General features: G+C 35.7%; 1 protein-coding gene across 4 annotated transcripts in view; it reads right to left on the reverse strand.

Annotated features, from left to right (window-relative positions):
• Positions 1-1,349: 1,349 nt before the first annotated feature.
• The window catches only part of LOC107598743 (Krueppel-like factor 12), a 28,382-nt gene continuing 4,699 nt past the window's right edge, over positions 1,350-25,032 (reverse strand). The window contains exons 2-5 of one of the 4 annotated variants that reach the window (XM_016290167.1): positions 17,148-17,229; positions 14,312-14,861; positions 4,735-4,873; positions 1,350-1,512 (exon numbers count right to left, since the gene is read on the reverse strand). In XM_016290167.1, coding sequence (XP_016145653.1) covers positions 1,350-1,512; positions 4,735-4,873; positions 14,312-14,861; positions 17,148-17,213 — 918 coding nt within the window. In that variant the 5' untranslated portion in view covers positions 17,214-17,229. Of the gene's footprint in view, positions 1,513-4,667; positions 4,874-13,139; positions 13,290-14,311; positions 14,862-17,120; positions 17,230-25,032 lie in introns of those variants that run through there. The other 3 variants (XM_016290166.1, XR_001610591.1, XM_016290168.1) reach the window with 3 other exon arrangements.

Below are 25,032 nucleotides of genomic sequence, written 5' to 3' on the forward strand. Positions count from 1 at the left end.
TGATTTGTAAAAATTGATTTTGAAAAGTACTAAGATTGAATTGCATCTCAAAGAAAAGGATGTTTTATTTTTTACGAGTATACTGTTCACTTCAAAATTTGGTACATTGTGAATGTACTCATTATATAGGGAAAATTATTTATCCACAAATGTAAATGTAAATTTGACTCATTTTAAAATAGAAATAGGTCACTACCTGCACACATTAAAAGAAACAAGAAATAACAAAGCAAAAAAAATTTAATAAAAAGAAATTATTTTAAAGTTTTAAATCTATTCTTATAATAATAATAATTTGCAATAACTATTTGTACTTGTTTATGCACGTGATTTTCTTATTGCTTTCCATAAATTTTTTTTTTAATTGTTTTTGCTTATTGTATTTGTTTTGATGTCATTTATATGTTACTTATTTCCCTTGTATGTTCATTGTTCTAAAGATTGCAATGAAAAAAGAAGAAAAAAAGAAAAGCAGTATACCAATCATTAGCTGTCTCATTGGCGGCTGCTCAGCTGGCAGGTAAAATATGCGACCTAGGCACTCAGTGTAGCTTAAAAAAATGCTGTCTATGCAGTATATATAGAGGTAAGGCTAAAAAGACACGTACAGTGGTGTAAGATGCCTGTCTCTTGTCGAAGCCAAAAATATAAGTCAATGTTATGCTTTTATGACCATTCAAAAATAAGTTATTTACAAAACATCTACTATAATATAATTAGATATTTGCAATTTATATATTACTTGATGAAATAAAATTATTTTGGAATATAGTCTTTGAACTCTGAAGTCTTCTGAATGGCTGTCAATGAAGAAATATGCATTTTGCCGAAATAGTGTCATTCCAGTATGTACCAGAATTCTTAAAATAAATAAATACATAAATAAATCCATCAATGTTCTATTTGATCAGTTATAATTGCTCTTTTATATTCTGTTCTGTCCAGTAAGATTATCACGTTGTCTCTGAACTTCATGAGGCATATGTGTTTGGGCCTTTGTATGGTCTTTAAAGTCACACAAGTCTTTTCTGTACATACAAATCTGTGCTTTTATTCATGCCTTTTTCTAACATATACTGTATTTATGTATAAATTCACAGTTAAATCCATATAAAACTGAAATGTTTACCATAACATAATTTACAGATACATCATTGTAGAAGAGAAAAAAATAAAAAGGAATGCCCATTTGACGATCATTTACACTCATGATTTTTAGTCACTGGGTTCCCTGTAAAATACTATACATTTTGTATGTATATATATATAAGAAAGAAAGAAAGAAAGGACCTTACAAGAACATAACTTTTTTCAAAACGTGACCTGATGTAGGCCTAAATGTAGGCTGACTAACCTGTGTGTGTGCGTCTGTGGGCTTTAAGATGAGAACTCTTGGTGTAAACCTTATTGCAGCCCTCAAACTCACACCTGTGAATGCGCCTCCTCTTTGAGTCAGGTGACTCTGAAGGACGGGGCCTCCGCAGGCTCTCAATGCTGAACGGCAACAGGGAACTGCAATGACAGCATGATTTTGAATTAAAGATATCATTTGAAGACAGTTTTGTTTAGTATGATTGTTTTTCACTCACTCTCTCACTCACTCACACACACACACACACACACACACACACACACACACACACACACACACACATTAAATTGATTAATTATCAGCAAATTTGCAATGTTTATTATACTTACTGCATGTAAACAAATCAGAAAATATAAATATTTACTTCTTTACTTTAAATCACCACTTGAGGGAGCTATGCTAATAATCCAGGGTCACCAAACTCGCTCCTGGAGGGCCGGTGTCCTGCAGAGTTTAGTTCCAACTTTCCTCAACACACCTGCTGGTTCAGGTGTGTTTGATTAGGGTCGGAGCTAAACTCTGCAGGACACCGGCCCTCCAGGAGCGAGTCAGACAATAATTTTTTTTCGATGTTTTCTCTTCTGCAGTCAACCATAACTATACCAGTAGTTCTTTGATTCCCTTAAAATTTCACAAAACCAGAGTGGATCTCTGTGGCGATATTTCCACAGACGGACAAGCTAATATTAAAAGAGGTTGCATGTTCCTAGTGTGCAGCAGATCTATTAATCTTTTTTCTTAATACATATACAATTAAGTTCATTTAGGCCTGCATGGTGTGTTTACTAACAGAGCAGAAAAAAAGATTCTTGTTTAAGAATAAGTTTGAATATGCCAACCAGTCCAACATAGCAATATTGGCTTAACCAATTTGGTTGACAAATAGCAAATATGGCGAAGAGTGTTTAGAAAAACTGTATGAAAAGCCATTATTTTTGTACTTCCGTTTGGTGGCGCTAGTGGTTCAGAAATGTAAATAAAATTTTGCAGAAATCTAACATTTTGCATTATTATTTACATTATTTATCATTTAAAGATCAAAAGAGAATATCAATTGTTTATTTAGGGAAATTAATAGCTAACATTTACTGTGCATACTTTTGGTATCAGGGAAATCTGCCTTTTCTTGAACTCAGTTTTATTTTTTTGTCAGGATAAATTAGATGGCAAGCCTACTTTTCATTGGAAATGTTTTCTGAGTGGCAGAAGAGGCATTTTCACCCCCCACAGAGCCACTTCCTGTTTCTTTTGGGTAGCAGGAGTGGAGGTTGTGAGTGTATGTGTGTGTGGAGGGGGGTCAACGAGGGGTACCTGTAGCTTTTGGCACACTCCATCACTTTTGGGGCCCAAAGAGGAAAAGACAGAAAGAAAACATCCTAGATCTTTTATCCCCCTTTAAACAATATCTACATTCTTTAAAATGCTGTCACTATTTTCCACATTTCATTATGTGCTCATATGCGGCTTGGAATTTTTAGTCCGAGGTCAGAGGAACTCCATCTAGTTTTACAGTAAGAATCAACGTTACAATGTTGTCAACAAGAGAGAACCAGGGAGGGAAACAGCAGCTACCGTCAGACTAAACTCAGCACAGTCATTAATGTTCCGTCTTTTGTTTGTATGTTTCCCACTGGAGAACACCAGAGGGGCTTTCCAGTTGTGGTTACGTGCAGGGCAGCATCACTGCTTGGAGACCAGTTTATCAGTTTAATATAATAATAAAGTCATTCATTATTCACTAGCTGATCATGGGTCAGGGGATACAGGTGCATCTCAATAAATTAGAATGTCGTGGAAAAGTTCACTCCTGCACCTGTGTCCACAACACATTCAACCTGAAGCACACACTCCCTCTCAGACTGAAATCAGTTCCTGACGCTCAACTGGTTAAACAAGGTAATCCGTTCCATTTCAAGGGAACGAAAATACTCGCGAAATGTTTACCCTGAATATGCTTTAAATCAGGTAGGCATCTGCCAAACATGTAAAGATATATACACGCCCAGAATAAAAGGTAAAAAAGCGGTCACTGGTCACCTTTTCAAAAAGTACTAATATGTACCATCTAGGTACTTATATGTAAATTTACAGTTCTAATATGCACCTTTTAAGAGTAAGGGTGCCATCCCAGTGACAGCTTTTGTACCCCCCCCCTTTTGGAGAAAGTATAGCACATTGTAAAAACAAAAATAATACAATAACAAAGCAAAAATATTAATGGAATTATTTATGAATAGTTTTTCCAGTTTTCCCCCATGTCTCCAGGGTGGTTTTGCCAGATTTCAAATTTTGTCGCTCGACTATAACTGCACAGTATGTATACAAACACTACATGACTCACTGGATCAAATCCTTATTGATTTAAGAACCAACAGGTCAAATAAACAACACTCCCAGACACACTTTCTCTTTCACACTAATATTCACTACTGGTTTTTTTTGTCCTTTCCAGAATCATTTACACAGCACTGCCAACCGTTTGCCTTTGTCCCTACTTGCTTTCTAATAATGCTGACAATGCCATATCCAATTCTTTATTTAAAAAGATCATTCACTCATTCACTCACACTCATTTAAAATGTCTAAAATATCTGTTTACTTTTAAATATCTATGTGATGGAGAGTCCTTGAAGTTGGCTTCCATCACTGTTTTTATTGTGTTCTTACTGTTCTTGTGCATTTTTTATTTGAATTAATTTGTTTATATTTACGTTGGGTTTGCTGGTGTATATTTCCTGTTTTAGCAGAGTGGGAAGGGCTTTAAAGGAAATTTTAGCTGATTTATGGAAATATACAGTATGTTTTGGTTTTATCCATCCTTTCTATTGTGTGTACCTATGTGGGATTTAACTGTTCTTAATTATCTTATGCACTTATTTATTAATCAGATGGAGAGATGAGTTTATTTTATAAAAATGGTATATTCCATTTAGTAAGAGCAGAAAAGATGTTTATATAAGTTGACTGTCACGAATAGCAAGGGGAACTAGTGGACAGATTGTCAAGAGCAAGTTGAACAAGGTTATTGTAGCGCTGCTTGAGTGGTAAACTCCGGTCTCAGTCGTGTAGAGGGGAATTGGTACTGTTTTTATGCTCTTAAACATATTTATTTGCACATTTTGTACATCTGCTTCAAATAAACACCTCTTTGGATGCCAGCATCGCTCCCGTGTTTACATCTCAATGTGATTCTCCTTGTGAGTGCTTGGGTCCCTGTCACAGTCTATAATCTTATTTCTATGATTTTTGTCATCCTGGACATCATATCATGCACAGAGTGAGCTCTGAAAATTACCATCATATATCATAATGATAGATAGGATTGGATTGTAAATATTGCAGCTTAATGAAGGTGTATTTACTCTTGCACAGCACGGGCGATAGTCAGGGCAGTGGATCCTGTTTCATTCACTCTCTCCAAGGTCACGTTGGGCAGGTCATCATCCTCGCTGTCACTCAAAGATCGCCGAGGTGACAGTCCATCTGCGATTCGGTGCATGACTGGATAAAAACAGAAGGTTGGTGTAGTTGAATTTACAATACTCACATATGACCAAATCATTTCTTAAACCTTCAGAGTTAACCTACAATCTGCAAAAAAAAAGAATATATATATATATTATATATATATATATATATAATTGGACTCATATTAAGTGTCTTTAACTACTATGCATTCACATTTAAATTAATAATAGACACAAAGTGCTTACATGTTTTACATTGCACTAATATTTAAAAAAAATACCTGCTTGTATTTACATATGTAACTAATTTATGTATAGTTATGTCTATAACTACATTGTCGACCCCACATTTTCCCCTTTAATCCACCCTTATTCTTAAACAAACCTGTCCCAAACCTTAACTGTATCCCACTCCAATAGCAGTAAAAGTGTTTTATAATACAACATAAACACAATAAGCACATGATTGTACCTTACTTTTATTTTTTTTTTATTTTTTTTTACATAAGTACATCGTAGTTAAAGACACCTTTGAAATGCTTGTGTTTGATGATAATGATTCAGTTATGTGGACACTGCCTCTTCATTATTATTCTAGGACCATAGCACTGACACATTGAACCAAACTATTAAGATTCTAATCTAATGACACTTTGATTAATGTTTTACCGTTTTTCTCGATTGCTAACTCACTATAACTGATTCATTTGGCCAAATTTTCCAAACCATTCATACAGTTCTCAAAACAAAGACACGTTTCTCAAAACTTTTAACACATTTCACCTGTTTGCACACTCGTTCCATTTTTTTTTTCAGTGTTTTCTGCAAAAGTCTACACAAAAACGCCATCATTTTGCACAGGTTTAACCATGTTCTCATTCCGAAAATACAAACATGCAATACAATTAACTCAAGCATCAAAAAATAAACTCAAACAGCGCACATTTATCCATGTGTGAACATTCAGTAGCAAAACTGATGACACACCACTCAGAATCTTAAGAAGATATGCACAGGAGCACAAGTGATTATGAGTTTTGGAAAATGAATCCTGGTAGTGGGAAACAAAGAGGAATAGGAGGGGAAAATAAAAACGAAGGGGGTGAGGTCAAAGGTCATTTGTTCCTGATGAAATACAAAGCACTATAGTTGACCATGTTCTTCTGGATGGACTGACCATGAGGGAAGTTGGCCTACAGGCTCATCTACAAGGTTTCAGTACTACTTACACATACAATATAATTACAGTACATAGTAGCAGTACTTCAGATGAGAGAATGTTCATTATTCTATGTACAGTAAATACTGTAGTAGATGTTGTACACCCTCAAACTCATTACTGTTGACTTGATTTGTAGCCAAGTATGTACTGTATTTGTGCAGAACTGAGAGATGATTGTCTAGGGGAGGCAGAGAAGTCTTTTGTCAGAAGACTTAGAAATTGCTATACAGTTTTTCTCGATTGCTTAAACACATTTCTTGAAATTGTGACTCCTTTTCTTGAAACTCTAAACACAAATCCATAACTTCTCACCCAATTCCCCATACTTCCTATTTTCAGGTCAAAATGAAGCTCTCCACTCAAAACTATTCAATCTTGCTGAAAAAACAAACAAACTTCGCCCTCAGACATGACACACAAGCCCTCAGAAACACACACACAACAACATAGTCTTACACACTAATGAGATCAGTTCATAACATTGTTGCAAAAACCTTCTTTTGGCAATCAGGTATCATTTTTCAGCTCAATGTCTATTACAGTATACAACATAATTAGAGCAGATACATGTTACAGTAAATATAGCAGATACAGTGAAATTAACCAATAAGGTTTACAGTAAGAAAATATTATTTCTATTACACTGCTGTAAAGAGATCTTACAGTACAGTAGATGAAAAGCACTAGAAAGGAAAAGGTCAAATACCAAAGAATTGCATATGAACACAACAGAATATAGAGTCATCTCTTAGTTCTGCAAAAATACAGTACATGTAAGAAGTACTGTACTTGGCTACAAATCAGTTCAGCAGTTACAGTATGAGTTTGAGGGTGTACAACTTGTGCTTCAGTATTTACTATACATACATAAAAAGTAAAAGTTATCTCATCTGAAGTACTGCTACTGTTCTGTCATTATATTTGATCTGTAAGTAGTATTGAAAGCCTGTAGATGAGCCTGTAGGCCAGCTGTCCTCATGCACAAGAACATGATCAACTATAGTGCTGTGTATTTCATCAAGAATAAATGTCCTTTGACCCCGTTCCCTTCAGTTCTTTTCTTTTACCCTTGTCTCCCACTAGTAGGATTAATTTTCCAAATCACATAATCACTTGTGCTCCTTTTTATCATCCTGAGATTCTGACTGGTGTGTCATCAGTTTTGCTACTTAATGTTCACACATGGATAAATGTGTGCTATTTGTGTTCATTTTGTGATTCTTGAGGTAGTTATATTGTGAGTTTGTGTTTTCTAAATGAGAACATGGTTAAACCTGTCCAAAATGATGCCGTTCTTGTGTAGAGTTTAGCTGAAAACACTGAGCAAATTGGAGCGTTTGTGAAAACAGGTGAAATATGTTAACGGTTTTGAGAAACGTGTCTTTGTTTCAGGAACTGTATGAATGGTTGGAAAATTGTGCCAAACGAATCAGTTATAGTGTGTTAGCAATTGAGAAAAACTGTAACAAATAAGGATTTTACCAGTACTGTAATACAATTTGGCAGAGGATGCTGAATGAATGAATTCATTCATTCATTATTTATTTCTGTAAAGTAACTGACAGTATTCTCCAATGTGTGTTTACTCAGTATGTATATTCAGTTGTTTGGTCTTTGAACTTTTCTCTTGTAGTGCTTTTCATTTACTGTAAGATCTCTTTACAGTAGTGTAATGACAGTAAACTTTTCTTAATGTTTATTGCAAAATTTTACTGTATCTGGACCCCTCAATTTATATCTTATACTGTAATAGTCATTGACTAGCAAAAGGATTCCTATTTCCCAAAATGAGGTTTTTGTAACAGTGTTTTGAATTGATCTCACTAGTGTTCTCTAGGCAGGAAAATAGTCTGTGTATTTGGCATGTTTGTGTGTCATCTGAGGCCAAAGTTTGAGTCTGACAAAAGAGAACATGTTTTTGACTAAAGTATTTGATTTTGAAGTTTGCATAAGTTGGTGTGTAGTTTTGAGATTGTGTTTATAGTTGTGAGAAAATTGTGAATTGTTTCATGAATTGTGTGTTAGCAAACGAGAAAAACTGTAATAAAGGCTTTGGTAGACAGCAGAGAGTTTCCTTTAAATAAATAGTTTACCCATTCATTTACTCATCCTCATGTCCTTCCGTAAGCAAAAATGTACCCCCCCTCCCCCCAGTTTCATTTACTGTAAGATCTCTTTACAGTAGTGTAATGACAGTAAACTTTTCTTAATGTTTATTGCAAAATTTTACTGTATCTGGACCCCTCAATTTATATCTTATACTGTAATAGTCATTGACTAGCAAAAGGATTCCTATTTCCCAAAATGAGGTTTTTGTAACAGTGTTTTGAATTGATCTCACTAGTGTTCTCTAGGCAGGAAAATAGTCTGTGTATTTGGCATGTTTGTGTGTCATCTGAGGCCAAAGTTTGAGTCTGACAAAAGAGAACATGTTTTTGACTAAAGTATTTGATTTTGAAGTTTGCATAAGTTGGTGTGTAGTTTTGAGATTGTGTTTATAGTTGTGAGAAAATTGTGAATTGTTTCATGAATTGTGTGTTAGCAAACGAGAAAAACTGTAATAAAGGCTTTGGTAGACAGCAGAGAGTTTCCTTTAAATAAATAGTTTACCCATTCATTTACTCATCCTCATGTCCTTCCGTAAGCAAAAATGTACCCCCCCTCCCCCCAGTGGAACTCCAAAAACAATGTTTTAAAATAATTGTCACAGAGATTTTCTTTTGACACACAACAATTCATAGAGACCAATGCAAGCACCACTAAAGCATATGAAGTTATATGTAGTCATACAATACCTTTGTGTGATGAACAGATCAAAATTTAAGTTTTAATTGACATCAGTGTTGCTATTGTAAACTAAAAGCATTAAAAATAGTTTGTGTTAACTGAAATAAAATATAAACATTAAATGAAAAACTTAAACACAAATTAGAAATTTTTGGCCTGGCAACATTGGTTTAAGTACTAAAATTACTAAAACTAAACCTGAAAGCTAAACAGGAATATTAACAAACAAAAACAATTCAAATGGACAAAAGCTAACCTAAATTAAACATAAAAGCCAATTTAAAATATTAATAAATACTAGTATATAATAATACTAAAATAACACTGATTTACAGTTGATTAAATCAACCAGTTTCCCTTCTACCTCTCATTGCAAAAACACTTGAACGAGTTGTGTACAACCAAGTCTCTGCCTTTCTCACACAGAACAACCTCCTGGACAGCAACCAATCTGGCTTCAGAAGTGGACATTCAACCGAGACTGCCTTGCTTTCAATTGTTGAAGCTCTAAGACTGTCAAGAGCGGCTTCCAAATCTTATATACTTATCTTGCTGGATCTGTCCGCTGCTTTTGATACAGTGAACCACCAGATTCTCCTGTCAACCCTATCAGAAAATGGCATCTCAGGAACTGCACGCCAGTGGTTTGAGTCTTACCTCTCAGATAGGTCCTTCAAGGTATCTTGAAGAGGTGAGGTGTCCAAGTCACAACATCTAACTACTGGGGTGCCTCAAGGCTCAGTTCTTGGACCATTTATCTTCTCTGTCTACATGGCATCACTAGGTTCTGTCATTCAGAAACATGGCTTCTCATATCACTGCTATGCTGATGACACTCAACTCTACCTCTCATTCCATCCTGATGATCATGTTTATTGCAAAATTTTACTGTATCTGGACCCCTCAATTTATATCTTATACTGTAATAGTCATTGACTAGCAAAAGGATTCCTATTTCCCAAAATGAGGTTTTTGTAACAGTGTTTTGAATTGATCTCACTAGTGTTCTCTAGGCAGGAAAATAGTCTGTGTATTTGGCATGTTTGTGTGTCATCTGAGGCCAAAGTTTGAGTCTGACAAAAGAGAACATGTTTTTGACTAAAGTATTTGATTTTGAAGTTTGCATAAGTTGGTGTGTAGTTTTGAGATTGTGTTTATAGTTGTGAGAAAATTGTGAATTGTTTCATGAATTGTGTGTTAGCAAACGAGAAAAACTGTAATAAAGGCTTTGGTAGACAGCAGAGAGTTTCCTTTAAATAAATAGTTTACCCATTCATTTACTCATCCTCATGTCCTTCCGTAAGCAAAAATGTACCCCCCCTCCCCCCAGTGGAACTCCAAAAACAATGTTTTAAAATAATTGTCACAGAGATTTTCTTTTGACACACAACAATTCATAGAGACCAATGCAAGCACCACTAAAGCATATGAAGTTATATGTAGTCATACAATACCTTTGTGTGATGAACAGATCAAAATTTAAGTTTTAATTGACATCAGTGTTGCTATTGTAAACTAAAAGCATTAAAAATAGTTTGTGTTAACTGAAATAAAATATAAACATTAAATGAAAAACTTAAACACAAATTAGAAATTTTTGGCCTGGCAACATTGGTTTAAGTACTAAAATTACTAAAACTAAACCTGAAAGCTAAACAGGAATATTAACAAACAAAAACAATTCAAATGGACAAAAGCTAACCTAAATTAAACATAAAAGCCAATTTAAAATATTAATAAATACTAGTATATAATAATACTAAAATAACACTGATTTACAGTTGATTAAATCAACCAGTTTCCCTTCTACCTCTCATTGCAAAAACACTTGAACGAGTTGTGTACAACCAAGTCTCTGCCTTTCTCACACAGAACAACCTCCTGGACAGCAACCAATCTGGCTTCAGAAGTGGACATTCAACCGAGACTGCCTTGCTTTCAATTGTTGAAGCTCTAAGACTGTCAAGAGCGGCTTCCAAATCTTATATACTTATCTTGCTGGATCTGTCCGCTGCTTTTGATACAGTGAACCACCAGATTCTCCTGTCAACCCTATCAGAAAATGGCATCTCAGGAACTGCACGCCAGTGGTTTGAGTCTTACCTCTCAGATAGGTACATTGCTGAAACTGCCCAGTCCTGCAGATTTGCTTTATACAACATTAGGAAGATCAGGCCCTTTCTTTTAGAACATGCAACACAACTCCTTGTTCAAGCTCTTGTTCTATCCAGGCTGGACTATTGCAAGCATTGCAGGTCTTCCAGCCACTTCTATCAAACCTCTACAATTAATCCAAAATGCCGCTGCAAGATTAATCTTTAATGAGCCAAAAAGAACGCATGTCACACCTCTGTTCATCAATTTGCACTGGCTACCAGTAGCTGCTCGCATAAAATTCAAGGCATTAATGTTTGCCTACAAAACCACCACTGGCTCTGCACCCATTTACCTAAATTCATTACTTCAGAGTTATGTGCCCTCTAGAAGCTTGCATTCTGCAAGTGAACGACACATTATTGTGCCATCTCAAAGAGGCACAAAATCACTTTCACAGACTTTTACATTAACTGTTCCCTCCTGGTGGAATAACCTGCCCAACTCAAGTTATTTCTGTGGCTCAGTGGTAGAGTATTGCGTTAGCAAGGCAAAAGGTTGTGGGTTCAATTCCCAGGGAGCACATAAAAAATGTATAGCCTGAATGCACTGTAAGTTGCTTTGGATAAAAGTGTCTGCTAAATGCGTACATTATTATAAATTAACTCAATCCGAGCAGCTGAGTCCTTAGCCATCTTCAAGAAATGACTAAAAACAGTTCCATCTTTATTTGACCCTATAACTCTAGCACTTTCTATTCTATTTTAATTCTACTTCATCTATTTATCTTCTTTTTTTTAATTAAAAAAACAAAACAAAAAACACTAGCTTTCTATTTTTTCTATTCTATCTACTTGTTTTTCTTTGTGTGTGTGTGTGTGTGAGTGTATGTATATGTGTGTGTATAATATATATATCTTGCTACATGTACTGCGTTACATTCTTAAAAATAAAGGTGCTTCAAAAGGTTCTTCAAGCGATGCCATAGAAGAACCATTTTTGGTTCCAGAAAGAACTATTCAGTCAAAGGTTCTTTAAAGAACCATCTCTTTCTTACCTTTTTATAATCTGAAGAACCTTCTTTCGCCCACAAAGAACCTTTTGTGAAACAGAAAGGTTCTTCAGATGTTAAAGGTTCTTTATGGAACCATTTAGACAAAAAGGTTCTTCAATGGCATCGTGAAGCACCTTTATTTTTAAGCGTGTAGGCTAACCAAGACTTGTCATTTGCACTTATATATTGTTGCTCTTTTGTTAGTTTTGACTGATTTATTGTCCTCTTTTGTAAGTCGCTTTGAATAAAAGCGTCTGCTAAATGACTAAATGTAAATGTAATGTAAGTGATTAAACACTGATAATCTAAACCTCCACTATCTAACCTTTGCAGCTTTGATGTTTTGATGTTTTGTTATTAGAATCTCAAGAACAAATGCTAATAAATTTTTATCTATTCCTTACTCAAACGAATGACAGAATATAGTTCACTCTGTTCTTGCAATAAGATAGCTGGGCATGTTTGTATTGGTTTGTTTTGTTTTAATCGGTTGTAATAGCAATTTCAAAGGTCTCCGTTGTATTCGTGTCATTCCATGTGTTGTCTTGTTGCCATGGAGACTTCATGAGAGACTGCAGAGCATAAGGGCATGGACCCTCAAGATAGGGGGCTGGTCTCTGTTCGTGAATCTTGAATGTTTTTTAATGAACTGAAATTGGATCATCAAAGTGTGAAATGCACAGGCCTAATTATGTGTCAACCTGCTTGTTTGCACACACTGTATGCTTCTGATGTCGAAAAATGCCCTTCTCTGATTGGTCAGTTGATAGCAGAAAGAGCTATCAATTATGTTAAAAGACATAACACACACACTAATACAGGACATAAGAGAGAGTTATATGACATAGGACATCTCCAGCCTCTATCTATACCCCCCCAGAGAAAAACAGGATGAAAAAGAGTACAAAAAAATAAATGGAAAGGCTTCCTAGCCACAGAGCCCATTAAAACAGCTCTGTTGCCCATAGGCAAGCTTTCCTAGATAGAAAAAAGGGTTTGAGTATCTTTAAAAATGCCTCTTATCACAGTTACTATTGTGTTTCCGCCATACACTTTGTCACTAATAAACCCAGGTGCCCTCATTTAGCTGAGCGAAGTTTTTGCCATAACATCAACTTCCTGCATGGATGTAGTGGCTGCCTGTTTTGAGGAGTATAAAGAGACGAGCACAATGGAGCTGCACTCATAAGAGCTGAGCCTGTCTAACACACAGCCAGGCTCTGGGTTCTGTCACTGATCTTGCCAAGAACACGGAAACTCGCAAGAAAGGCTTTGAAACACAGTACTTTGCACCTACGGACAAAGAGGGAGGAAAGTGGAGAGAGGAAGAGAGTGATAGACTTTGCAGGAGGATGAATTTTGCAGCAAAAGTGGCCTTGATACTGTCAGTTGACCTTGTGACAGTGATTTATTTAACCAAAAAAAAAAAAGGAAAAACATTACAGGCTTTTGTATCATGCTATGTTGAAACACTAAATATATCAGCAAAAGATGAGAAAATACTGAAATTACATGTGGCGATCTAAGAAGGCGGACAGTCGACGTCATAAATATTGCCATTAAAACAAAGGAAAAGACTAATATGTTTTTTCCCCTTTTTTTTAAAATAAACTTTTGCTGCATGTATGTTGTCTTTGTATATAATGGAAAAAAAATCATGGGATGTGTAAAATGAACGTATAGGTCAATTTAAAAAAACAACAACCACTATTTAAATCGATTGTTCTTCTTTCTAAAAACATCCACAATACTGTATTTTACTTTTCCTTCTGTTTTTGCAAATGTAGAGATGTTTTACTTTTAGACGAGCATTCAAAATCTGCAAGTTTATTTGTTCAAGTGTTCTACTGTGGAGAAAATGTTATTTTAGTATTGAGATACTGTTGTAGTTTTTATTAATGTTAATGTTTCTTTTTTTCTCATAATTTTAGTTAAAGTTTTAGTAATTTAAGGAAAAAGTAATTTTGTGTGTATTTGTCATTTTAATGCTTTTTAAAATGTCTATAGTTTTTTCAGTTTTTGTTATTTTAGTACATTACTGTAAGTTAAACTAAATAAAAATGTAGTTGGCAACTAGCTGAAATAAAATTTAAAATGATTTCAAATAATAGTTATATGGTTTCAGGACTTGAACGGAATGGAATGAGTGAAACTCCATTGATTCTGTATAGTATTGAATTACATGTACAATAACAACACTTGTTTTGCCATAATGTTGGGAATTTACCAAAAAAAGAAGGTTTGTATGTTACACAAAGTTCAGTTTGATAAGGTCACTGAGACAATCAAGCTGAGTGAACAAGCTTCTGACTCACCTTTCCTGTGCATCCTGTTTTCCTCCAGCAGCGGCATCATGAGCCTGCTGTTTCCCAATGATCCTACTCCAGGGTAGACCAGCGGCATGGGCTGCACCACCACTGGCACACGGCGTGGGTGGAGGTGGACCGGGCTGGAGCAAGGAGGCATCAGCTGGGGTATGTGCAAAAACGACTGCCCCCTAAGACACCTGGACGGGGGAGAGGCCACCACTGGAGACATCTTCAAACGAGGAACGGGGGTTATGACAGAGGTGGAGGAGGCTGAAGGCATAGATAATGATGATGGTGATGAAGATGACACAGACTTGCTGGAAGGAGGGGACCGTGGACAAAATCGTATTGATGATGAGGACGACGAGGGAGACGAGGATAAAGATGACGATGCTGAAAGTGATGGGGAGGTTCTGGCTCTGTTAGTGGACAGGTCCACAGGCTCTGTTTGCATCTGGAAGGGGTCGGACAGGAATCGTCTATCATCTGATGGTGTCCGAAATCTGCGGTTCAACACTAGCACGCCCATCTCTGTGTAGTCATGGATCACAGGAGACTGAGAGGAAAGAGACAGAATAAAATCAGTTAACTATTAATTACTTTTACACTGAAACAGGAACATTCCAGGATTTCAGTTTTAAGAGTCCTTACATGAAAAGGAGCTTGTAATGGATATGTATGGCCTTAATGGTACAGTTCACCCAAAATTAACATTCTGTCATCATTTACTCACCCTCATGTTGTTAAAACCCTGTATGAATTTCTTTCTCCTGTTGAACACAATCGAAGATATTATTAAGTTGCTGGTAGCCGTTGACTTCCATAGTATTTATTTTCCATACTATGGAAGTCGATGGCTACCAGCAACTGTTTGGTTGCCAACATTCTTTAAAATATCTTCTTTTGTGTTCAACAGAAGAAAGAATACAGGTTTAGAACGGAACTTTCATTTGTGGTTGTTTTGTTCTATCTATTCATTTATTAAAATGTATATTTCAGACCTATTTTATCCACCTTATTTTGAAACGATGAGGTATGCTATTTTCTGTGAGTGTGTGAGACTTCAGATTCATTAGCTGCATTAGGTAAATAACTAGAAGAATAACAAAGTGCAGTAAATAGTAAAGCGATTTGTGCTAGAAACCAGTGTTTATGATAATAAATTAAAATAATATGATACACCAGTTTGCAGAATCAAGCAGCATAACAGGCTGTTTTTGTACAGCTAAAATAAGGAAGCCTTCCAGTTACAAAAAGACTTGCCAGCTCTTACATTAAAACATTTTTTTTCCTTTTAATTTGATTTAATTCTCTGACTCTGACACGGCAAGGATAGTTCAAGTTGTAAAGAAATTGTATCTGTCTTTAAACCGGATGTATATCATTCATTTTATTTTGTGATCTTACTGGAATAAAGAGTGTTCGGATGAAAAAGAAGCAAAGTGTGTGTCTGAACATTGTCACCCCGCAGTACTGTTCAAAAGTTGGGAGGGGGGGGTTTAGATTTTTTTCTTTTGAAGGAAATTAATACTTTTTTCTTTTATTTAGCAAGAATCATTAATTGATCATTAAATTGATCAAAAGTGACAGTAAAGATATTTGTAATGTTTCAAAATATTTGACTGCAAAAATGTTTTTTAAACACCAAATCAGCATATTAGAATTATTTCTGAAGGATCATGTGACACTGAAGACTGGAGTAATGGCTGCTGAAAAAACGTTATTCGAAAAAAACTGTAATAATATTTCACAATATTACTGTTTCTTAAACTAAACCTCTAGTCAAGCAATACAAAGTACACTAAAGATAGCACAGTAAAGCACAGTCACTTATAGTGAATCTCACGGAAATTTCCTGATTTCCTAAGAAAAACCTCCTGATATTTCACTCCAAAGTAAAAAAAAAAGTTATTATATTTTGCATAAACATCAAAATATTATCATTGTAATGCTGCAAAAGATTCTCATTGTCATGTTCTCATTATTGTAATAATAATAATGATAATAACAATAACATGTATATATAACATAGTATGTATACAGTACACACACGTACAGTAAAATATAACAGGCAATACTCTCTCTCTCTACTTAAATTTAGTAAATTGTAATATAAAAATAATTTACACATCAATGTAGTATTGTTGTATACTACCTTTAACTTGTGTTGATTTTTTTCATAAAGTTAAAATAAAGTAAAGATTACTTTTACTGTAATGAGAATAATCACTGAAATTAATGGTGATAGTAAAAGTAATTGTCCTGATAATATCTCAATAAAAATTATAACAAAAAATAATATAGTCCTCAATGTAGGCTTACTTTTTATGTGTAATTATTACTAATTTATTTATTTGTACGTTTGTTGGTTGGTTTGTTGGACTATAACATTTTCTTGAAAGGTATGTGATATTTACCCACCAGAACATGTTTAACAGTTCGTTTCAGTCCTCAATTTTGATTGGTCTAGGGGGGATTAATACAACAGCATTGGTTTGCATTGTGAGTGAGTTGCAGACTGAGTGACTATGATATTGGTTAATTATCACAGTAACACTTTAGTATAGGGACCAATTCTCACTATTAAGTAGTTGCTTATTAGCATTCATACTACTAACATATTGGCTGTTTGTTAGTACTTATAAAGCACATATTCTGCATGACCATATTCTACATCCCTAATCCCCAATACCTAAATTTAACAACTACCTTACTAATTATTAATAAGCAGTAATTTGGAGTGAGAATTGGACCTTAAAATAAAGTGTGACTGTCATCACATGTCATCTTGAGTTTTAAAGGCCTCTGACTACACCTGTGGGGCATCGCTTTGACCGCTTACCCGTCTCTGTGACTCTGCAGGATCGATTTTGACTGGCAGGGCTGGCATCCCATCCAGCATCAACATCCTGATAGCACTGTTCCTGTGAGGGTTAGCAGAAAAGCAATGTCAGGCTTCAATAACTTCAAGTGTTAAATCACACTGTGTTGTTCTGCAGACTGTCAGCCATAGTGAGGAACAGAGAAATCAAATATGTTTTGGTATAAATGTGATGACACGACAGAGTAAAAACCTCTCAGCTTTGGATTTGTTTCACAGATCATATAGGAGCTGTGCTTAGTGACAGTTCAGTGGATAGACTGTGTGAGGATAACAATAAACATATGTTAGAGAGCAGGCCAGACGGTTTAATAAGCATTAATATATCATTCTCTGAGAAGTGTTTACTATTAGTACTACTTGAGGCATTTCACAATGTATTTCAAGATAGGAACAGATGCCTTGACTTGTGAAAAAATCGATCTATTAGTCGTTATTTATCATTTTCTGTTTACTTCTCCAATTGTGAGCACAGCAGCTTGAAAACAACTGACTCAAACTGTGCCATGTGATCTTGTTTTAGATTCTTTTAAAGCAACAATCCCGATTTATGACATCTGGCAAGACATTAGTTACTCCTTCAGTTATGATAAGATACATAACTTTGTATTGACATTGCCCATGTTTTTATATTCAGTTAAGACATCATTAAACATGGGTAGTTTAAGCAAGGAAACAACCATTATACAGCAGGATTATTTGACAGTTGTTAATGAGAATTGAAACCTTGCTATAGTAAATATAAATGTGAAATGCTGAAGTACTGAAAGTCAAAAAAATAGCTTCCAATTTCCAGACAGCAGGAAATGAGAGGTGTGAAATTTACACTTGCATAAATTACTAGAATTCAAATGGACACGCTGTTATATTCACTACTACACAATCACCCTCTGCTAGCATTTACTACAAATTAACTGCTTAATGCCATTATAAATCTAGTCATTTATTGGAAGGTAATGGGCTAATGGCATGACACCCATTTTTTGTCAGGATCTATTAACTGATTTAAAAAAAAAAAGTTACATACATTAATTGACTTAAGTGTACCTCTTCAATTATGATCGTGTATTTTAACTTAAAAGAAAAAAACCTCATTGAAAGAATACAATTCTTATAAACATAAAATAGTTTGGCATGATGTCTTATTGAAATTTCTAATAAAAAGTTTTACAACTGATTATTAATATTTGAAAAGCCAGCAAATGAAAGTCATGTTGTTCAACTAACATCAGAAAAAAAGATACAAAGTCAATTATATTACAGTAGCTAGGAAAAGCTGCCCGTTCTTATTACAAAACTCTTCAAATATTAGATATTTTGACTTTTTTATGACAAAGCAAGGCCAGCTCAGGTTGTAAAACATCATGTGGTGAGACTCCCCCAAAAGTTATGATTTAATAATTAATTATATTTGGTTTGAAAGCGTTTTACTTCATTCAGTTTAAACTTTTCTGTTAAAAAAATATGATACTAGCATGGAAATAATACAAAGTGTATATTTTTGAGAAACATGGCCCATCACATGATACCCACCCTTTTTTTATTGTGGACAATTAGTCATTTATCTTAATTACAACTGAGCAAATTCTTAAAATAATTCTCATGCCACTGGTTATTATGCCAACTTCATGAATTACACTAAAACTAACACTACAGGAATGAAGCACAGGCAGCTATGTGCTCACAAACTTGCATAAAGAGCATTCAGATGTATTGCATAAGTTTGAATGCTTCCTTGGTCATTGGAGGTCATGGGGTTAGTCCTGTCTCACAACTCTGTAGCACTGATAAACAGAGGAGGTGGATTATATCTGGAAATTACCTTATTTCTTCCTATTACTGCAGCGTTCGCAGATTCATTAGAGAGATTGGAAACTGCTGACTGTTTTGGCTTCTGTTGACCTGCTTAGTTTACCTCTCACTCTCTTTGTGTGTGTGTGTGTGTGCGCGCATTTTTGTGACATATGACGACACAAATTTGTATAATGACATGGGTATGACATAGGTATAACAAGTCCCCATTTTTCAAAACGCTTATAAATCATACAGAGTGAGATTTTTTGAGAAAGTAAAAATGCACAAAGTTTCCTTTAAGGGGTAGGGTTAAGTGTAGGGTTGGTGTAGGGCAATAGCACATACATTTTATACAGTATAAAAACCATTACGCCTATGGAATGTCCCCACAATTCACAAAAACAAACATGTGTGTGTGTCAGTGCATGCCTGTAATCCATGGCAGACAGGATGTCAGAGGAAACGGGTGGAGTCTGAAGGGCTGTGCCCACTTAAAATCCCTGCTTCCAAATGCTGTCTTTGTCCATGTGTTCCTGGGTTTTTCAAGACAGAGAACGCCCAAACCCACTTTAATGGCACCAAACTGAGAACACTTCACTTCCCCATGAGTGTTCTTACCAGAAAAGCTCCACTTTAAAGCATTAGTCCACACCACACCCAGGTGATGATCGACAGCATCCCGCTTCGCATGTCTGTATGTACAGTAACACATCATGCAACATCTTTAAAGCGTCTGTGAGTTCCCAGATGAAACCATTATAATTTTGTTTTGCTGTTTGGGGTTGGTTGGTCATTGTGGTATACTGTATTTCCTGTTATGATGACTTTGTCTGAATTATGAAGTGAATTTGCGATGAATGTCATTACACAGAATTGGTCAAGAAGATTTTCTTATTTTGTTATTTGTGTTAGTGACTATAGCTAAAACGAGCTTGGTCAGGTTGGGAGACCAGCTTAATAGTTTAAACCAGCAACATCCAGCTTAAACCAGCTAAGACTAACCAACTACTGTATAAATATATTTCAATCAGTATTGAAAAATAGTTTTACCTAATGGCATATTAGTATTAAAGTATTGGGTCATTAGCTTAGCAACATGCTAACCTCAAAATCTATTGAAAACAAATGTGAGTCAAATGTAGAGTTGTCAAAAAGGCTGCTCACTAGGTTTTGGAATATCCAGTATTTTTGTGTGCTAATTAAGTATTGGGCCATTAGCTTAGCAACATGCTAAGATCAGAATCTACTGGAATATTACCAATTTTTTCAATATTATCCTAATTTGTTTGTGTGCTATTACTGTACTTAGTAACATACTAATGTCAATTATGTCAGCTATTGAAATATTTGGGTGGGCTATTGAAGTGTTTGGGCTATTAGCTTAGCAACACGCTAACATCAGAATATTTTGAAATATTATCCAATATTCCAATATTATCAATTATTTGAGTGTGTGCTATTGAGTCATTAGCTTAGTAGCATGATTATGTCAATATTTATTGAAATGTTAGTCAATATTAAAGTACTGGATCATTAGTTTAGTAACATGCTAATGTCAAAATCTGTTGGCACCTATATTTAGTCAACCAAGGTTAGATGTAATGTCTATTCAGATCAGTAGAGGTCTATAACAAAGCAAATCATCTTTGGTAGTTTTCACTCAGAGAGAAAGCAGTGACTCAACATTTTTTTCTGGGAAGTTGGCAAGTTTCATCAGAATGTGACCTCAGGTCAGAGCTGCTTCCTGCCCACTGCCATGCTTCTGATAACCAGGCTCAAACCTCACCCACAATGTCTCCTGTACAAACATCTCCCTCGTCTCCACTCTTCCCTTTTCTCCTTCCTCCCCTGGTTAGATAACAGACACATCTGTATCTTTACTCACAAAGCTCTGGGATACAGCTCCAAGCTCAAACCTCTCCTTTTTAAATTGATCTCAGTAACTATGTGCTCAAAAATTGAGCAGAACCAAAGACACTGCTCTGGATCCATCCCCAAGATGCAGATTTCTTCTAGATGCTCCTGCTCTGCGTAATTGTCTTTTGCCAAAAAGCCCTGAGTGACTTCAGACTTTCCATTTCAACAGAGCTCATTTTCCTTGGCAGGACAACTTCTGTCGGATAGAGCCAGGATATTGTCAAACCTCCAAGAGAGAAAAAGTGAGGGAGAGAAGAAGACTGTGTGTGTGTGTGTGTGTGTGGAGCCGGGTTTCCATCCAAAGTTGCAAATTTAATTTATGCGCAAAATTGGAATATCGCACAAAACATTTGTGAACAAGCACCGTTTCCATCCAACGAGTCAAAGAGAACAAAATCATCACTTCCTGATAAACTGGCACTATACATCAGTAAGAAAAGTAGGAGAAGCTACTGAATATAATAATTTTCCTATATAATAAATTGCTTGCACCTCAGAACGAGCAGACGAAACACAATGAATGCGGTTATTGCTTTCGGAGGTGGATGCTGCTGTTTGGGAACGCAGTCGTTTAACAGTTCTGGGAGGCAATTATACAGAAATACTTTGATGACAGACTTTGCTCGGGCATTTCCGAATGACCACACAACACATTTCAGATGCTGTGGAACAAGATTGGTCCGCTGGTTAGTCAGGATTTGCTGTCCCATAGCGCAAAGTCACATTACTTTTTTGATGCGCTTGGAGGAATTTATTCGCAAAATGCATTTCCATCTCCCATTATTCGCATTAACCCGTTTTCGCACAAGCCAAAAACCACCTCAAGCGAGCGTAAAAACGTTTTTGCGAATTAAGGCATTTTTATTCGAAATTTAGCGTTTCCATCTCTCGAATCTGATGTGATATTTCAAAATGCTCATAAAAGCCGGGTGATGGAAACCCAGCTGGGCAGAGGTGTGCTGTTACACTATTTTAATCAACTGTGAGTGCACAGCAATGCAGAATTGATTGGCCAGACCTTTGCAGTAAAACAATGCCAGGAACAGTTGTGGCCACTAATGTAAACAGTCCAGTCTTCTGAACTGACTCTCCTTTTTCAGCAGATCTCTGAACAATTTCATCTGAACATGTCATTCCACTAAATAGGCTCATAAATAATGTTTTCTCATTCTGGGTTCCTGTTAGAGTGTTCTCTTTTTGTTCCTAGTGTCTCATTATTGAGAAAATCTACTAAATCATAAGTGGTTCTCAAACTGTGGACCCCCCCAGAGGAGATACACTCAAGAATCAATTTGTTCAGCAATACTGATTCTTTCAGGAATTAAAAAGGTAATAGTCTTTATGAGTGAGTTACTGAAACATTCACTCAACTGATTCATTCAAAAACATGGATTCATACAGAAACACTACTACTGTGTTGCTAGTCTCTTAATAGTCTCTCAATTTGTTTTGGTGTAGTAAATAAAAGACACTATAAGGCACTGTTATATGTAAGGGACATTGTACAGTCAGGGATAAAGGCTGGATTTCCATTATCCTGTTCATTATACAGCCACATAGTTAAATGATTCAACACAAAATAGTGATTTGAGTAGAAATATTTTATTAGCTCACTTGTATCGAACTTTAAGCTTCTGTGAATCAAGCAAATGAGGTTGAAATAATGTTTTGATTTAAACTGTTTTAAAATCATACCTGTAAACGATAATAATGCATTATGCACAAAAAAACTGTAGAGAACTATCAGGCAACAAGGGGAACACTAACAGTATTACAATAATATTCATACTGAAGATATCTGAGGTCATTTTTACTATTTAAGAACTGAGACAAACACATGGCAGCAGATGTGTTTATATGAAACAAAAAAGCACTTTCACAATGTGGTACAAGAGATGTATATATATATATATATATATATATACTGTATATATCTATATATATATAGCTCAAACAGTTCTGTGTATGTTGCTGACAGTCCATAAATGTGTACTAAGAGAGACGTCAATTTGGTAAAAGCTACAATTTGAACAATTCTGAGAAAAAAAGTCTGGTTTAATCAAAAGCCACTACAGTAGCCTGCATATGGAGAGTCAGTGATCATTCAGGGACTCTTGATCAAACTGATTGACCTCTTGGTGGCCCATTTCACACACCTAGTGGTGATCTATCATCAATAGTTGTAAAGAGATTTTGGCATTATGGCTACAATAATAAACATTCCAGACAAGATGTTGATGTATGCAATCCTTGAATGCTCTTCATGGATCAAACGGCCTTCTCTCTCAGCTTCACAATCAATGCTTTGTGTGAAGATTCATCTGCTCCTCACAATATTTAAAGAAAATGAACACTACATAACGTCTCCTGCAGATTCTTCAAATTTAGTTCAGAAATCAGGCTTCTGCATTTTCCACTTGCCTTCAGAGAGAACTAGGAGTGAACACGTTTACTTACACATCTGTTATTGATTTGAGGGGAGCCTAGAACCCCTCCGTTTAAATCCGTCAGTGTGAGGAGCACATATTAGTATTTACTGACCTCATGTGGGACCTACTTGCCTCTTGCCATACAGGTGACAACGGGTCAAGTCTTTGTGCCTGTGAGTGCAAAGTCTGTCAAAGGTCTATGGCCATCTATCACGTATGCGGAAAACAATTTTAATCCAACAAGTGTCTTTTCTGTCTCACAAGTCGATGAAAGTACCAATGCGCTCTGAAGAGTGAAAGTGTCAAAAACTGTTTTTCCTGTTTTGCTAACTAAACCTTGAAATGCAGTCTATATTTTTTTCTCTCTCCCTTCTTCCTGTCTGTAATTTCTTCTTCATCTGCTTCTTTCTGACACTGCACAGCGTGCTGTAAGACATGTACTAGTGCAGGTTCGAGATCAGTTTTACAATGGTGAATACCAAGACCTTACTAAGTGATCCTGCTCCTAGATCAGGCCAAAAAGATGACAAATGGCCTCTCGGTCACAGCTTGGACTGCTTTTCTGTGCTCTCTTCCATGAAGACAGCGGGCCAGAAACATCTGAAGCTCTCTCTCTAGTGTTCCACTGGACAGGGTGAGACAGATGTGTGTAATTTGACTTGAACTGTTGAACCGCATGCCGTCAAACTGTTTATTATCAGAGGTCTGGCACACACCAGGTTGCGCAATATTTGAAGGCCATGTTATTAGGCAATATTGTGCAATACATGGTGTCGACAGTGAAGAGTTTAAGAAAAAAAATTCTCCATTAGGATGAGAGCTCAGAAAAAAACAAAATAAATAAATAAATTAATTAAAATGAATAAATCGTGCAATCATCAAATTATTTTTAATATTCCCCAAAGAAGGTCAGTTGACTGTAGTGACTTGAGCCAAACTTATCATACAGAGGCTGTGTGAAGTCACTTCCTGGCTCCATTAAAGGACAGCCCCTAAGAGCCACATTTTTTAATTTGTCTGATCTAAATCATAATTAATGAGCACAACTGTAGTTAAAGGGTTAGTTCTCCCAAAAATGAAAATTAGCTCATAAATTACTCACCCTCAAGTCATCCTAGGTGTATATGACTTTCTTCTTTCTGACGAATCCAGTCGGAGTTATATTAAAGATTGTCTTTGATCTTTCAAGCTGTTTAATGCCACCCAGCGGGTGTTACATGCATCAGTCCAAAAGAAGTTAAATAAAAAGCACCCATCCATTAAAAAAAGTCTCTCACATGGCTCCGGGGGGGAACAAAGGCCTCCTGGAGCGTATCGATGCGTTTTTGTTAGTAAAATCATTTAACTATGTGGCTGTATAATGAACAGGATAATGGAAATCCAGCCATTATCCCTGATTGTACAATTTTCATTTTTGGGTGAACTAACCTTTTAAACCTAGAGATTATTGTGCTCAGCAGTCCATTTTGCACTTTGTATGCTGTTACATTTGGTGCCTTCACACCTCTGATTGCTCTCAAAATGGTGCAGTGTATGTACAGAAGGGAATTGATGACATTATGTACTGTTTTAAGAAAACACACATTGTCTGTGTGGTTCTTGCATGATTATAACCATTATGGCTGGACAGTATAGATATATATATATATATATATATATATATATATATATTTTTTTTTTTTTTTTTTTTTTTGTTTTTTTTTTTT

This window comes from Sinocyclocheilus grahami, unplaced genomic scaffold (genome assembly GCF_001515645.1).
Source record: "Sinocyclocheilus grahami isolate Dianchi unplaced genomic scaffold, SAMN03320097.WGS_v1.1 scaffold255.1, whole genome shotgun sequence".
Classification (NCBI taxonomy): domain Eukaryota; kingdom Metazoa; phylum Chordata; class Actinopteri; order Cypriniformes; family Cyprinidae; genus Sinocyclocheilus; species Sinocyclocheilus grahami.